Source organism: Sceloporus occidentalis, unplaced genomic scaffold, assembly GCF_023333645.1.
Source record: "Sceloporus occidentalis isolate IW3139 unplaced genomic scaffold, rSceOcc1.0.p SCAF_186, whole genome shotgun sequence".
In the NCBI taxonomy this organism is placed as follows: Eukaryota; Metazoa; Chordata; class Lepidosauria; order Squamata; family Phrynosomatidae; genus Sceloporus; species Sceloporus occidentalis.
Window position 1 is genome coordinate 1,483,414 of NW_028317166.1, and position 18,296 is coordinate 1,501,709.

General features: G+C 36.0%; 1 protein-coding gene across 2 annotated transcripts in view; it reads left to right on the forward strand.

Moving 5' to 3' along the window:
• Nucleotides 1–18,296, forward strand: part of LOC149278675 (exocyst complex component 2-like) — a 74,882-nt gene that overhangs the window by 49,841 nt on the left and 6,745 nt on the right. For both annotated transcript variants that reach the window (XM_089501893.1, XM_089501894.1), the window contains exons 13-22: nucleotides 1,918–1,986; nucleotides 2,530–2,687; nucleotides 4,049–4,170; nucleotides 4,800–4,861; nucleotides 7,334–7,414; nucleotides 8,448–8,507; nucleotides 8,788–8,849; nucleotides 9,332–9,398; nucleotides 11,563–11,679; nucleotides 13,242–13,383. In XM_089501893.1, the coding sequence (XP_089358019.1) occupies nucleotides 1,918–1,986; nucleotides 2,530–2,687; nucleotides 4,049–4,170; nucleotides 4,800–4,861; nucleotides 7,334–7,414; nucleotides 8,448–8,507; nucleotides 8,788–8,849; nucleotides 9,332–9,398; nucleotides 11,563–11,679; nucleotides 13,242–13,383 (940 nt within the window). The remainder of the gene's footprint in view (nucleotides 1–1,917; nucleotides 1,987–2,529; nucleotides 2,688–4,048; nucleotides 4,171–4,799; nucleotides 4,862–7,333; nucleotides 7,415–8,447; nucleotides 8,508–8,787; nucleotides 8,850–9,331; nucleotides 9,399–11,562; nucleotides 11,680–13,241; nucleotides 13,384–18,296) is intronic.

The window sequence follows — 18,296 nt, forward strand, 5'->3', positions numbered from 1 at the left end:
AGAAAACGTGATTCATCAGACTAGGCCACCTTCTTCCATTGCTCCGTGGTCCAGTTCTTATGCTCCTGTGCCCATTGTAGGCGCTTTCGGCAGTGGTCAGCAGTCCGCATAGGCATCCTGACTGGTCTGCAGCTACACAGCCCCATACACAACAAACTGCGATACACTGTGTGTTCTGACACCTTTCTATCAGAACCAGCATTAACTTTTTCCACATTGGCCAGCCTTCGCCCCCTTGTGCATCAATGAGCCTTGGCCATCCATGACCCTGTCGCTGGTTCACCGCTTTTTCTTCCTTGAAAAACTTGATAGGTACTGACCACTGCAAACCAGGAACACCGCACAAGAGCTGTAGTTTGGGAGATACTCTGACCCCATATGTGATGGAAATGCAAGAATCTTTTATGGGTCCAAGTGATTAATTTGTTAAATGCCTTGTTTTAACCTCCAGTGCAGCTTAATCCCAAAATGGCACTATTTCCTAATAATGTAAGATTTCATGCTCATACTCGGCATGCATATTTTAATTTCTGTTTAAACCTTAATTGCTAGAAATTGGAAACTTGCAGTGATTCCATCATTCCATCAACTGTTAGATTATATAACAGACACTGAGCCATACACATACGTTTGAGGATTTTAGATTTTTTTCCATTTTCCTGGTTTGATTAGTACCTGTGTTTTGTGTCCTGGATGGTAATTTGGAATATTGTAATTTTGGGGCTGAAATGTTTATTATGTGGACCTTTCTGTTCCTTCTCTAACTTATATGTAAGGAGAAAGCTCTCACAAGGATACCGTACATCTGGACTGGTGCGGAATATTGGTACCTCTGATTTTGTTCCTGACATTTACCTTTCTTTTTTATTTTGTACATTCTAAAGTTTTGATACATCAATGATACTGACCTTCAGAGACGGTTATGGTGCTTTTGTCACCCTAGTATATTTTAACATAAAAAAATGTCTCGTGACAATAACATTTTAAAAAAATGGCTGCTTGCCATAGCATGGCTATATAGCTAGACCAAACAAAGATCTATTATTGGGGTAAATAGGGTAAGTTATGCAGGTAACCACTATGTAATTTAGAAAATAATTTCTTCAGAGATAGTCTTTTTATTATCAAAAGCAGTGAACTATGTTAAACAATAGAATTAATAATTGAGTTTAAAGAATGTTGGAAAGCTCATAGCAGAAACCTAAACTGCATATATGCAATATGTGCTGTAACTATATTGCTTTAAGGTAGACTAACGCCAAGGCTGCTAACATGCTAAATATTTTTATATTGTGATGTTTTCTATTCCTAAGGATCTTAATGATATTCATAATATAAGGCTTATGCATAACTTCCCTGGAAAATGGTGTCAGAGAGCAAGAGGTCTGTCTGTAGAATTGTGAACTATCATCTTCACAGCTTTTAGTGTAATTGAATCAACTCCGACGTTTGTAGAGCATCATGTCACCATTTGTTATTAGGAATATGCTCTTCTAGATTGTAAGTTCTTCGAGCAGGACCCTCCTTACATTTTGTTTCTCTAAATCCAAATTGTTATGCTATGTAGTACTTGTTATGTCCTTTATTTCCCCCTTCATAGAGTACTATGGAGTGTAAAGTACTACAGCGCTATTTAAAATAATGAAATATTTGGTGTAAAATTTACAACCCAGTCGTCGTCGGGAACAGAGACTACCACAGTCAACCTTAAAACATGCATGTACAAATAAAAATGGGGCAGAATCAAGAGGCAAACAGGCCATGGTTTGGAATGGACAGGCTTACATTAATTGGCCGAAATATTTGCCATTGTATGGAATCGGATTGTAATGTATTCTACTGATTATTTGTAACTGGCTTGATTTTGAATATGAGCTGTTTACAACACACGCTGAATACTTTGCCTTTGTAATGTAGACTGCAGAAAAGTCCGGCCAAATGGAAAAATCCAAGAAAAATGCAAGACAACGACAGAATGACTTCAAGGTGAGCTGTGTTTGATCATTTTTGCCATAAAACGGAGGAGGGTTGCTCAAGCAGTCAATCAATGGCAGAAAAGTGCATATGATGGCTTGACTGTCCCTTTAACTTAGGTAAACATACCAGAAGATTTATCCAATATTGTGCTTTCTTTTAGAGGATGTTGCAAAATACCTTTTGTACAGCCTATTACAAAATTCATAATTTCTGTACCGGTTGGATAAACTTTCGTGCATTGCTCTTGACCACATCTTTACTTATGTATGCGTGTTAAATTGTGTGCCTTGGGCACTAACTTATTGTTTGTCGTGGCTATGCAATGCTCAATTTTTGTAAAAAATTTAACATTAACTGTCTAGGTTGCAATTTTTAGTAGCATCAGCGTTGCACCAACATTGCTTGTAATGTATTGTCATTTTGGGAGTATTGGCATTTATTTGCCATATCAGCGGATATATCCTTTGATTCAGAACTGCTAATGTGCCAGCTGGTTTATTGTATGGTGATATGATTATTGTTTAAAACTGTTGTTTGGTTTCTGTGTTGTAGAAAATGATACAAGAAGTGATGCAGACACTAGTAAAGCTCATCCGTGGGGCTTTGCTTCCGTCTAGCCTTGGGGAAGAAGAACGTAGATATTATGGAGGGTGGGACTTGAGGGGTGACCTATCTGGCTCCTGGATAACACAAGTTATCCAAACTGTTCGGTAAGTTGGGAGATCATCACTTTCAATGATGCACTATTTTTATAAATGCCAGTACATAACTAGTTTTTTTATTGTAGTATGTACTCCATAACAGTTTTATTTTTAGTGCAACAAGCCAGCTGTTAAGCATGTGGAGCTTCAGAATTCTCTTACCTTCTTCTGCCATGGGGAGCATTTAGCCTTGTGCTAAACAATAGAATTTCTAAACATTAAAGGGGAGCCACCACATTCAAAAAATCAATATTAATACATTTAATAATATTAAAACTACCTATAGTGTGTACATTTTCCTTTCTAGTCAGTGTAACTGTTTTTAAAAGTGAGGGACTGCATACCCTATCAAGAACTGTGTTAGATGTACGGTAATTTCCAATCCCATTGTTATAATGTCCTCCCTTTACCCTTAGGCAACAAAAACAAATCAGCTTCCACCAAAATGCAAGAACTTAATGGGGAGGTATAAGCATCCACATGTTTAGATGAATGCTACACATATACATTCTCTAGATTGTAAGCTATATGTTTGATATCCCATGATGCTGCAATATCACAAGCCTATAAGTAGATGTGACAGAGTGCTGAGGTTTCTGGTTCTGCAGGGTTTCTCTCTCATATCTTCAATCTCTGGTGTCTTCCGTTGTCTCCTTTTCTAGCAGTGCCTACAAGTTACTGGTTCCTTGACTCACAGAGTGAGTACAATGGGTCAGGAGAACTGAAAAAACAACATGTTGAGCTCCATCATTCATCCTGAGCTTTTCATGTGACACTATGATGAAGTGAAAGTCCTCTGTTCTCATGTTGGGGGGGAAGTTACCTACCCCTACCTATCCCAAAATCACAGGCATTTATTCATAAAATAAAGTATTTGAATAAATATGCAAAACACATAACACAATAATTAGACATAAATTAATTATAAATGAAATAATTAATAATATTTATTTTTTACCTGCCAATACTACCATGCAATAATATTTGTTTTTTATTATTATTAAGTATCATTACAATAACCCCACCATCAAAATCTACCAGTCGAGTATTAAGCTATTAAAAGGCGATAACAATATTTTTTCAGTTAATATTTTCGTTTGTAAAATGTTAACTGAATACATATAAGCTGTAGTTTTTTTATTTATTTATTGTATTCATATTTGTAGATACAGTTGTTAACAAGACCAGAGATGCATAACCACCATGTGATTATGAAGTTGTGATCTTAGCAGCAATGTTTGGTGTCATGTCCAGTTGTTTTATCTAATTTATTAAGGCAGTTTATGGGTTTTAAATGATTTTAATGAACTGATTATTCACATGCAATGTTGTGAAAGAATGAGGACTTTCATTCTCTCTTTGTTTCTCAGGCTTAGCTATGAGTCCTTGACTGCTCTTGAGATACCCAATGATTTGTTGCAAACCATACAGGACATGATTTTGGATTTAAGAGTACACTGTGTCATAGTCACTTTAAAGCAGACTACAGAAGGTAAGGTTTTCATGGGAAAGAAAAAATTTGGTATACAAACTGCTTAATCTTATGGTTACATGAATGCTGAGTGCAGGGTCCCTGTGTACAAGTATACAGAACCTTTTTTCGTTCAGTGAGCCTCTGACCTCCTTCTGGCAGCTGGGGGCTAAGTCTCTGTGTCCCTGGAAAATATGGGGCATCTCTGTAAAAGAAATCCAATTTATAAACGTGTTTGTGCCTATTGTGATACCTTGAAAAGTTTATAGAAATTCCTACATTTACATGACCCATCTTTTCCCTAAAGCATGCAATTTTAATAGGTTTTTGAGACTTTAGCGATAGTGGTTACTACCCACTCACTTCCTGTGGGTCACCACACATTTAGTGTGTGATAAGGAGTATGACTATTCTTTGGTTATCATCCCGCTAGTACAAATGATTTCCTCCCAGCCAGTCATTTGAAGTTAAAGGCCCAAATATTATATTTGCAAAAAAACAATTGGCATTATTTTGCATAACATAACATTTTGGACTTACAGATACAAAAGGCTCAAATAATCTTAATTTAAATGCCATTTTCCAATATATTTTCTTTGTTTAGTGTTGTGATCGTCATGAGTAATCTCACGTTAATTGATTTGTTTCAGAAGTTAAACGCTTAGCTGACAAGGAAGATTGGATTGTTGATAATGAAGGGTTAACTTCATTGGTAAGTACACTTAAATTATTACTATTAAAGGAATTAGAATCATTTATCCATGCCTAAATCGTGCCGAAACACTTCAGGAAAATTGAATTACCTTCAAATGTACACTTAACTGTAAAATTAAAAAAAGGAATGATAGAAATACACAAATATGTCAACAGATTAAATAACATATAGGAGGAAAGACTTTTAGTTATAATAAACACAGACAATTGTCAGAACTAGACAGCATGATTTCAATATAAATGATAGAAAAAAAATCCTACTTTACAAAATCTGTATTAAATACCTCAAATTGATCTCCTTTGGAATTAATATAGGCAAACACAATAAAATAATTCAAGAAACCATGGGGAGTACCCCAAAGCATCAATGCATAAAATGACCCTGGGGAATCTATTCAGTAAACCATGAGTTACTGACAGAACAGTGCCTCCAATAGTCTGCCTTGGGATTGTTATGTCCCAAGTACATTATTTTACATTTATCAACATTAAACTGCAGCTACCACACTCTCAACTATTCTTCTAATTTACGCATTTAATTTGCCATTTGGCTTGCCCCACCATTAAGGCCTTTCTTAATATCAATAATAAAATATTATGGGTCCCAGCACTAATCCCCGGGGTAACCCAATAATAACAAGACCTTCCTCTATATATATATATATATATACACTACAACCGTCTATCTCTTGTTACTCAACCACTGCCTTATCCATTCAGTTATTTTAACATCCAAAGCCAAACACTGCAATTTATTTATGAGGCTGAAATCTAGGTCGGCTATTAGATCTACTGCATCTCCCTGGTCTATTATTTTAGTTACCCAGGCAAAAAAAAATAAGTAGTGGAAATGGGAGGAGATTAGGGTGATACACCAGAACACCTATTTTATGTTGTGATTTAGGTACTTTTCATGTTTGGTAGGTTTTATGTGGTGTAGAGTGGGGTCTGTTCACTAAGGAGGGAGTTAGAAGGAGAGTTGAACATTTCATCTTTATGATATTACTATGCATAGTTGAAGGGAAAACACCATTGAACTTCTCCTGTAAGAAGGGGCCTGCATAAAATGGTCTTCTCTGATTTAGTTATACATTAAAACAGGGCCAGCTCATCCCATCTTTCAGGAGAAGGTCAATGGGGTTTGCTATTCATAAGATATAGTTACATTAGGGAGTTCAAATGTTCTACTCCCCTGCAAACTCCTTCTTTAGTGAATAGACTCCAAATGTATATGTTTTGACTCCAACAAATTAGAAAGAGAAAAAACGTAATAGAAAAGCGACCCGCCATTGTACACTGCAATCCACACATGTTCTTGAATGGTGTGATCAAAACACAGACTTCCACATTGAGCTGTTTTAACCACTTCCTTTATGGGGAAAACTAGTCAGTAAAAAAATAAAAAAAAAAAAAAAAATGAGTGTTTTAACATTATCTTGTTTTGAAGCTTATCATCTATGTCACTGTGATTTCTGTACTTCAAAACCTACAGACTGTTAGGGGAATTATGTTGATAATTATCAAGAGACAGTACATTGCCCGTTAATTAGAGTGTTTTATTTTATATATATATATATATATAGATATATATATATAGATATATATATGTCACATATACACACACACACTTCTATTTCTTAAACATTTCTCATAAATAGTATGTAAAATAACCACATTCAAATAAATCATCAAAGCCTTCTGGAAAACCATAGCAGTGACTAAACTGCCTATAAAAGGTGCATGCAATGTATTCCTTTTCAAGATTTTTGCTTTGAATGTGACTTTTTTGGCTTGTTTAAAGCAGCTCTTCTTATTGCAAGGAATACATCTATTACTATTATTATTATTATTATTAACAGTGCGTATAGTTTTTCTATGATCTCTAGTTAATATTACTTATTAAAGTTTACCTGTCATCGAAAAATGACAAGGTGTTACTTGGTAGAGGGAAACCTCTAACCTATACATTGTGTTAGCATATGCGTACGGGAAAAGTGATGTTTCGTTTAAAATCTCCTCCTGCACTAAGGCAGCATTGCGATAAAACTGGCAACTATGGCCGCAGGGTTGCCTGCGTGCGCACGCGCCCACAATCCTCATCATAATGTCACGTAATTAAACAGAAGAATGAGCATGCATGTAATATGGAAATCATCCAGTATTTAGTGAAGTATGACTCCATATGTACTAATGACTTCACTGTATGTATAATATATATGGTACTTTCCTGTAGTCGTCATCCACTGTTTAAGTAATTCTGTGTAGGTCTAGTTTACTGTATCTTTTGTAAGATACTTAGAACTGTCTTTATTTGATACAGTTTCCAGAGACTAGCCCACCGTACAAATCGCACAACAATCCACCAGCCTAACAGCCATTGTTTCTTGTAAATGATGTACTGCTTGAGTGCTGAAGTGCTCCATCTGAACCAAATCTGAATGCTTATCTTTTTATTATGTTTTTATTGCAGCCAACCCTATTTGAGCAGTGTGTTGTTCACTCCCTGCAATCCCTGAAGCCAGTCATTGAATGCAAGCCTGGGGAAGCAAGTGTAAGTGCAGTTTATGCCTTCACAGGTGGAATTAGGAATAATTATTTAAATTACTGTATTATTTAAACACAAACAAAGCAGATTGAGTATTTTAGGATCAGAGATTGATTCATGACAAAAATACCTGCATTATTATTATTATTATTATTATTATCTGTAACATATCTAAGGAAACACTCATTGACTATACCTTTAGTAATTTAAAAACCCAGTTTAGTAAAAGACAACTATTCCACATAAACAAAAGAAAAATGGTGGTTAAATGATTTAACCTGAAATTAAATAAATTGGTAGTTCCCTCTCAGATTTTAAGACTTTTTTTGAAAAAAAAGGCCTTTTTTGCTCTCCAAGAGGCAGGGAAAGAGTGCAGAGCCCCCAAGCAGTTTACAATGCTCTTAGAGTATTATGTCGTAACCCGTTTTACTAACTGGCCTGATATTATACTGTTTGTTATGGCATTTCTATATTTAGGGCCGTCCGCGCTCTCACCTGCATTCATAACCACTGCGTTGTAAATGAGCCTGTTGTGCTTTTGCCGAGAAGTCTGTAAAGTGGTATGAGAAAATGCTGAGCTCTTAGCATTTCTCACAGTGGTTTACATGACGTTGTTAGCTGTCAGCCCATAAAACGTGTGATGTCTAGTTTGACCCCATACGCATATCTTGGAGATTATATCTATGTTATGTGCTGTGACCTCCATGCCTGATCCCTATACATATCTGTACCCTTTAAAGCTATCCTGCTACTGTTGGTTTCACAATTGGCCACAATTCCTGAGAAATTAATGGCAAGGTTTGTTAATGTAAGGTGTTTAGATATCTAGGTGTGCATGCATGCTGCGTGATGCTTTGCATTCATGAACACTTGCATTGATGTAACATCTATTTTATCATAAACCGGTATTTTCCATTTTAGGCGATGGGGTAATTCCGATATAGTTATCATCACTTTACTACTGCAGTGGCAAACTCACTGTATATTTGTATAGTAACTGTAGTTTAAAAACATTATTTTTATGTTTTTATTAATACAGATTTTTCAGCAACAGAAAGTACAGGATGACATGTGCCAGTTGTGCATTCGTCTTATTCAGGTATTTCAAATTATCTTTAACAAAAGAACTAAATCAAAGACTGCAACACCAGCGGACTCTTTCCAAATGGTGCTGCCCCTGTAGCCGGGATCAGCCATTTACAAATGAATCTACTAGTGCACATGTCCTCTAAATGCTATATTCTGAATAAATGACTCAATAACTTAAATGCTAATACAAAATCACTTTTGTCACTTTTTCCCTATAGCAAAATTCCCCAAAAAGGCCCATCAATTATTGTTTAGTACCTATTTTTTCAATTTTTGTTTTACATTAATAGGTCTTTATAGCCAGCCTAGAAAACCTGAGCACAAAACCTGAGGGTAATATGGACACAATGCAGTAAGTATTACAAGCTGATCTGACATACCACATTTCCATGCAAATCGTTTTTTCCATATATTTTAGGTCAAATGATTTGCTTAAAAGTATCAGTATTCAGATGCAACAGTTTAGTACTGACAAACTATTACATTTATATTGAGAATTGTGCTATAGAAATAAATATAATTTATATAACTTTCATTAAACATTGATTTAAGAAAATTTAACTTGCAAGTTGTGAATAGCATCTTTTTTATAAATATAGTTCTGGAGAATCCCTAAATTTAAATATGTTGAATGCAAACATATGATCATTTTAGCAATTATTTGTTTTAGCAGTTAAAAATATAAATGAATTCAAATGCATACTGGACCAGTTTTAATACATTGGGCTGGATGCCAGGTATCATTCACACACCCAACCTCAAATTGAACAAATACAGATTTTTGGGCTTCCTAAATCCACAAATTATTAATTTATACATATTTTTTTCTTTAAGTATTTCACTTGATGTTTCCTCTCCTGATTTATTTGGGAGTATCCATGAAGACCTTACCATATCACCTGTAAGTATTTTTTTTTCATTTCTTCAGTGACTTGCATTTCAGCAGTGAAATTTGCAAAACACAGCATGAGTCTATAATTATAAAAAATAACACTGATGTATGACTTTAAAATCCCCAGCATTTGTATGTTTACACTATATTAAATATATTACCTTTATAACACTTTATTGAGCTGTTTTAACCATGGTATATTGACTGTTATATGGTCTCTCTTAGAATTGGATATTCCAGAGAATATTGGTGCATTAGTTTATAAGAATTTGCTATGAATCACACAGCACTTTCTTTCGTAGAATTGTTTACGGTTTCTTCTTTCTAATACAAAAGTCAATTGCTTGCCAGTCAGTAAAATTTACCTTTCATCCTATTAAATTAGCAAGAAAAACCTAAAATCGGTTATTTCTCATTCATAGAATTCCTATATTGGTTTTTAGACATTATAATGAACTGTATTAGCTAAAGTATTCATTCAACCGTATTACCAAAATAAAAAAAGTAAAGTTTTTTAGGTTTATGGGTGTACATTTGTTCATGTTAACTGTGTTTATTTTGATGGTTCATTTGTGGCAATATTCCATACCTGGCTGGTTATAATGATGTTTTCGTGTGGGTTTAAATAGAGCCACAATGAAACTAAGGACTTAATTTGCTTGTTATATATTTTTACCTCAGCAAATGTACTATATATTATACAATATTTGTTACGATATGTTGAATGCAATTTGGTCATAGCTTGGACTGTAAATGATCTCCCTTTCCCATACTCCCTCAGTGGTGGGAGGCGAAAACAATCGAGTTTAATCATTGAGCTTGAAGTGACGAGTCAGTTCTTTTCCAGAAACACGCACAACTCAACTTTCTACTGCAAAAAAGCTTCTGTACTTTTATTTGTAGTTTTCTGGCAGTGTAAATATCCAATGCATCCCCCGAAAAGAACACATTTTTACCCTGCGCATCTGTGGCTGTGTGGTATATATCACGGGAGGAGACAAAATGTATAGACATTTTATCTTAGTCTCTTAAAGATATCTTCCAATTATATCATAATGTATCATTTTAAACACTCTGATTTGTACAATGTCCATCACTTCTCAAGTGCCACAAACCTTAGACAGAATCATTTTAATTTGCCCTTGTGGGATTTGGAAAAGCTTTACATACAGAACTAAGTGAATCACCGTTCACCTGGTCTCATTTCCTATAACAGAGTGTAGTATGCGTCCCCTATCACCTCGTACTTTTAAGGACCTTTTAAGCATAAGTGTGTGGCAAACCTTAATTAAACATTTTAATGTTAATTTGATAGTAACACCTTGTAATAGTAGTCCCATGTTACATGTAACCTGGCTGCTGTCTGATCCATGGAAACCTAAAGGTCACAACCAGGTGCCCTCATTGGTCCGCTGACAGGGAGAAGGCTTCTCAGATCCTTTACTAGGCAACCAGGAATAGCAGCCTAAGGGCTCCATATCGCACAACCTGTACCCATGCTCAATTACAAAGTCTCAAAGTATTTAGAACACACGGCCTATGCATTCTATTTCTATCTTGGGTCATGTCATATGTAATTTTAAGTGAGGGTTTACATACCTCCAATTTTCGGGCACTGGGGCACCGAGCTGGCCCACTATGCTGCCCTTGCAGGCAGTAAGGATCATGACTGCTTATGGAAATCAGAGGAGCTGCAATGCATCAAAGCAATCCTGCGGCGAGTCTCCCTGCTCTGCCACGGTGCGCGCTGCTTTACTGCTGAGAGCCAGAAAATACGTCATATTCCGGCGCACAGCATTACAAGCCATCTAGGGCAATTGCCCCACTCTGCTCCTTACCACACGCTAAAGTTCTGCATAAGGGCTATGGTATCATATCCAGACATTCCACTTCGATATGTTGTGGGATGGAAACTTTAAGTGCATGGTCCAGTGTTGGCACCATCTTTAATCAAGCCCCTCCTTGTTACCACTCCCTGTTATTTGCACCTAAAATGTTTGGAGTGGTGCGGGTTTAGTAAGAGATTGCTTGAGATTGGGTCCCATAGCTTGATTGAGAAATCTACTGGTTTTAAAGTTGTAAGAATTTTTTTAATTAGTATTTACTGATTTATAAAGCATCCTGTTTTGCACACACTTATTTCTGAAGTCTGTAATACTTTTGATTTTATCAGGAAAAAAGGCTATTAATTGTTCTAAGCAACTGTCGCTATCTGGAGCGCCATACCTTACTAAACATCGCTGAGCATTTTGAGAAGCACGGCTTTCAAGGAATTGAGAAAATAACTAAGGTAAGAAATACACTGTCCATGTACATAATGCCATCACAATGTTTTTCCGGGTAGCAGCACAGATTTATATTGACCTATAAGGAATAGCGCTGATATAAAAAATGTCAATGCAGGCCAGTCTTTGTACCCTGATGAACACTTGTTTGGGTAGAAATATTGGGCTTATATCAATATTTTTGGCACCTTCACCTTCCATTTTAATAACTCTAGATTCAAATAGGAGCAGATATTACAGGTAAAGACACAAACATTTGCACTTTACGTCATCCTGCAGTCAAACCGCAGTTCAGTATAGAGATAGCCAGGTCGGAGAAAGCTTGAAAGTGCATCTCTTGAATATTGTTTCTCCCACATAGATGCCATTGTCCTATCTTGTAGGACATACTATTACATTGCATACAACCAGAGCTATGCGGGCCAATGCAATCAGATTTTTATGTGAGTTTCTGGAACAATGCCTTTCATTGTCAGCGTCTCACCGATGAGATGTTATCATTAACCAAAAAAAAAAAAACAGTCCATGTTACCTCCCTGTTTATCAGTTATATAACGTTTTTTGTGTGATTCAAAGAATAAAAAGAGTGGGCGACATTACTTTGTATTTTTTCTATTTATTTTTTTATTTGCTTCTTATTCGGAGGCAGATTTCGGCTGTGTAGCCATATTTGCTGTATTTCCAGAAATAGATAGTTTGCTTACAATTCAATCTAAATTTATTTTCAGAATGCAAATTCTGTGCTAAATACTGAAAAGTTCTAGTAATGCTTATCCATTTTCAGTCAACGTTTGTTTGTCATCAGCAAACTAAAATTTCCATTGCCGGTTCACTTTATTTTGGTTTTATCAGATTTTCTTTAATCATTTGTTGTTATTCTGTATGATCTATATTTCAATCGTTTTTACCTGATTCTTTTCATTAGAGCTATTTTTTTATTTTTTTTTGTGAGCCCAAGGTCATTAGCGCTAGTATTATATTTGTTTCATATTTCTGGGAACTCTCTGGGTTTGACCTGCAAAGCACTGCTTGCCTGTGTCTCTCTCTGGGTTACCCCTCTCTCTTTCTCCGAGTGGGGGAACGGTTTTTGGCCATGCCCTCTCCCCATCCACTTTAAATGAGTTCCCTTATTGAACACAATAAGAGTTGCTGTTTTTTTTCTTATCATGGCAACTTCTTTTGCACATAATAGAGAAAATATCAAGCATAAAGTGTCATCAGATTTTAGTGTGATAAATCTTTTGAAAAGTAGTTCTAAAATGTGTGAATAAAATGTTACATTTGATCACTTTTGTTTTGGGTTTTCTGTTACTTTTTCTCTGACACCCATAGAATCTGAGATTTGTAACAACTTTCTTGGTTTCTTTAATATTCTCCCATGTCTGTTAACCTCATTTTATTATTTCCTACTATTTCTGTGTCATTTGTTTTGAGTTGAAATATAGCTTTAATTCAATTTACGTTTTAAGAGCCATCATTTTTTGGTTCTCAAACACAACAAGCAAATATGTTTTCTGACATAGCATTTGCATTTTAAAAATGATGTTTCTTTTATTTATCATTCCAGGCTTCCACGGGTTCTTTGAGGGACCTGGACCAAAGGCTGTTCGAAACATTTATTGAGATTAAAACTGATCCTATCGTTGGCTCCTTGGAGCCAGGCATTTATGCTGGATATTTTGACTGGAGAGATTGCCAGACTCCCACAGGTAATCCACTGTCCTGCTGTAGAACGGATCAAACGCACCCAGCAAAAACATAGTAGATTATATCTTGATATGTTAAGATGATACTAGATTTTCAAGTCAGTAAATTGAAATTAGATATGCACCACACATGATAAGGATATGTACTTTTGCCTTTAAATGGCCTGAGTATCTTCAAATATGATTTTAAAACAATCCTAGCAATAATGCCCACGAACTATACCTTCTCTACAATAGTGTAAACCTAAGTGAATGTTTTGGTCTGCCTAAGGCACGTGTGTTTGCAAAACCATTCTCTTAAGACTTCTGGAAGTCCATTCTATGTATGACCTAGACTACTTTTTTAAATAAAAATGTTACTTATCAGACCCTTTCCGACCTTCAGCTTTTAAAGGGAGGGACCAGACTATGGCAACTTAAATTGGTGTCCTTGTATGTGTAACGTACATTTTAATTCCAGCGACGGGAACTTCAGACACTTTGGGGGGGAAAAAGTCACTTTTATACATATTATACTCTTATACATCAAGTCCATAATTGACTATTGCACCATTTTCATATACAAAGCGCAAACCTTACTACCATATTAAATAGTATATTCTTTGTCTAAGAGTAATGTGTTAACCTGTAATGAGTTGAGCACATATTGTTTGGCTTAGTTGCCAATGGTGGGATAAAAGCCTTTGTATTGTGCATGGAAACATCTGTATTTTTTGTTGTTGGTTTAGGCATTGACAGTAAAAGGCACAGTATTAGAGCTATTATTTTGGAACCGCTAGCCTTACTTTCATCGTGCTTGTTTGTATGAGAATGAGAAAAACACACACTTGGCTTTATTTAAATCATTGAGCTATACATACCTTCGCGAGCAAAAAGCATATCGAGCTTGGGGTTGTAAATGACAAAAGGCAGGCCTTTCTCCTGTTCATATGTGGCTAGTTGGTGACTAGTTGGCTAGTTGGATGTTTTTTGTTTTTTTTTAACTTGACTCAATGGTTTTGTATCAAGGAATATTCATGTTTCAGACAGACTGCAAGCCTGTAGCAGTAACACATCACTACTCTTCAGTTTTGCTCTCTAATGTGTCATATCCACTTTCACACATAATGGATAGAGATTATCAGATGCTCTGCAGTACTTTCCTAAGCAAGTAACAATCATTGTTTTGTTTTTTTCTGTTGTTTGTGCATTATGTGGACAGAACTCATTTCGTATCACTTTCTCCCCTCTTTTGAAATGTTGCATGCTTTACAATAAATTTACAACTGCTATACATGTGTGTTTTGGAAAAGGCACGAGCATCTTCCTTAACCCATCATCAGCGCTCTCAAAAAAGCACCTTTTTATTTATAACATTATGTGTGTCTATTTTTAGCTCTGAGCAATAGGAGATTTGAAAAGTTGAAAACAGGAAATTGTGGTTAAATAAGTAGGCATGTTCCAAAAGTGTTTCCAGCTTCTGGCTATTGAAAGATAATAACGTCAGTGAAAATAATGAATGAAGTTTACTGCCCAAGTAGTGTTTCATAATTTTGGTAAATATTTGCTAGCATTGTAGCACCCAGTTTACTTTGCAAGCTAAATGTGCCACGGCATTTGTAAATAAACCACTCTTTTAAAGTATGAGAGGTAAGAATTATAAACTTCATTAGCATTTCATGCCATGTGTGCACAATATGGTCTTCATTGCCCAGTTCTGTATTATTATTGTTATATTTTTACAGTTATTGTGCTTTACACAATATGGGTGCTAAGATACTTTACTCAGAAGCAGCCAGTCACGGGCAGAAAAGCTCTCCAACTAAGTGGCTGAACACATCTCAGGCATGGGCCAAGGGGCAAATACATATGGGAGGATCCTGCAGAATTGATCCATGCATTTGCAAATGGGACACCATTAAAATTTAAAGGGATCCCACAACTATAATAGTAACATAGTAACATAGTTCATAAGGTTGAAAAAAGACCAAAGTCCATCAAGTTCAACCTATATACATATTGTGTCCCTACTGTGTTGATCCAGAGGAAGGCAAAAAAAACCTTATGAAGCAGATGCCAATTGCCCCATACCAGGGGGAAAATTCCTTCCCGACTCCAAATATGGCAATCAGAATAAATCCCTGGATCAACGTTCTGTCCCTATTAATCTAATATCCATAACTTGTAATATTATTGCTTTCAAGAAACACGTCCAGGCTCCTTTTGAACTCTTTTATTGAGTTTGCCATAACCACTTCCTCTGGCAGAGAGTTCCATAATCTCACCGCTCTTACTGTAAAGAACCCCCGTCTGTGCTGGTGTAGAAACCTTCTTTCCTCCAACCGTAGAGGATGTCCCCTTGTTATAGATACAGTCCTGGGTATAAATAGGTCCTGGGAGTGATCTCTGTACTGTCCCCTTATATATTTATACATAGTTATTAAGTCCCCCCTAAGCCGTCTTTTTTCCAAACTAAATAACCCTAATTCTGATAATCTTTCTGGGTACTGTAGTCCTCCCATTCCCCTTATTACTCTGGTTGCCCGTCTTTGAACCCTCTCCAGCTCCACTATATCTTTCTTGTACACTGGTGCCCAGTACTGTACACAGTATTCCATGTGTGGTCTGACTAGTGATTTGTACAGTGGTAGAATTATTTCCTTGTCGTGGGCATCTATGCCCCTTTTGATGCACCCCATGATTTTATTTGCCTTAGCAGCAGCTGCCTGACACTGGTCGCTACAGGTAAATTTACTGTTAACTAAAACTCCTAAGTCCTTTTCCATGTCAGTCGTCCCCAGTGTTTTCCCATTTAATACATATTCCCAGCCTGGATTTTTCTTCCCCATGTGCATAACCTTACATTTATCTGTGTTGAACCTCATCTGCCACATCCCAGCCCAAGCCTCCAACCTATGCAGATCCATTTGTAATCGTGCACTGTCCTCTATTGTGTTAACCACATTATTGAAATCAAGGAGTTGAAACCACAGCTCTTAGTGAATAGACCCAAAAGATTACCCTGCTCACAAGCATGCAATGTAATTGAGATTCATTTGTGAATCCTTGTATCTTTTACAACTCACTCATTTGTTTAAAAAGCTCACGTTGGTATATAATAAAAAAAACCAAAGAGATAAAAAGAGTGCTTGATGTCAGACTTCCTAGCCACAGCCATTATGTTTCCTTTCTGGGTTTTAATGTGTTTTGGTTTTTTTGCTTCTTTTCAAGCAGTCTTGCAAACATTGAGCAGAAGGAAGGAAAGTTAGTGAGACTTTTTATTTGTTTGTTTTTTTGTCTTTACACTCTATAAGGCATACAAGCTTCCCTCTCTGCTTATTGTATAGGTGATTGATTAGGGTTTACTGGGAAAAAAAATCTGAATAATGAAGTTGTTCTTAACAGATAATAATTTTGCTGGCCTCCTGGGAAAATCCCAATAGTGTGTTGTACCTCTTACCTAGACAAGTAGGCGAGAGCTGTGGGTGGGGACAATTCTCACACATATGACATCATAGTCACCAGGTAGTTTAAATCAGCATCTTATAAATCCGACCAGCAGATGACCACACTATTTTTTAAAGGTCGGGGAATTATACGTATTTTGAATACCAACCAGATTAACAATTTATTGTGTAACACAGTTTGAGTTTATATTTGCCCAGCTCAGACATACATACATTTTTAATAACTGTGTAGCAATTAAGAACCCAACACATGAAAAACTATCCTATGTAATGGTAAACAGTGTTCACCATAACTAATGCTTAAATAATACAAAGAAAGAGAGTATTTAAAGGATCTGCTAAAAGTAGATGCCTGGGGGACATAGAAATCAAAGTGAAATATTCTAATAAGCAAGTATCAGTGGCGATTACTTGATCCTTGTATCTAGAAGCCATGAGTATTGGAACCCCATGCTGAGTGTGTTGGCTGTCGTTGTACAAATATATCTCATTACCCAGTACACCGGGCATCATTCAGACAGTCTCCAACCTAAAACATAGTGTGTTTACTCTTGGGAGAGTTATCAGGGAAGTTTGATGGAGAGTTGTGGCTTTAACTCATTGACTTTACAACACATATGAAGGGCCAACCACAAATAATGTCTGCTACAGGAAGAACTTAGCCGACCCTGTATAATGCAGTTATATCAATGATATTTCTTTAAAGTCTGTTTACATGATATATTATGCAGGGGAAGCTCAGCCCTTCTTGCTGAAGAAGCATGCCAGGACTGACCCTTCATAATTAATAGCAAAGTGAAGGACTTGAAACTGAACTCTTTTTAGTGAATAGTCCCCGGAATGTAGGTTAATTAATGTATGCATATGCAGTATATACCTTTAATAATTATGCTACACCAAATTATCTTTACACATATGTTAAAATAACTACTTATCCCCTTGTGGTTGGAGTTTTAGACATTAGCAAATAGCTTGCATTATATTTTTGCTATTCCAGTCATTAGTTTTATTAACAGCAAATTGTAGAGGCTTATATTCTGTGTAAAATGTTGGATCTCCTAACTGTATTTGGTAATACACATATTAGACTAGATGACCAGGCTGGTTAAGAATGAGTTTCTGTTAAAACAGTATTCCCTGTGTGCCTTTTTAGTACCACTTTAACCAGTCTTAACCATCTCCATCACAAACACTCAATCTTATTCTTAATCAGCAGCTCCATAGGTAACAATGTATGTTACACACCATGTTACTACATTACAGACATAACTTCTGGATGTTCTTATTTGAAAAAGAATTATTGAATACACCAATTCTAGAATTCATTTAAAAAAAGCATTTTGTTTAATAAGAAGACACTGTGAGTAATCTGTTTCACACCACTTGCCAGATGACAAATAAAAAAATTTATGTAACACATAGGTCATTACATTTAAGCAATTAATCTGTTATTATTCTTGGTTTATCAGT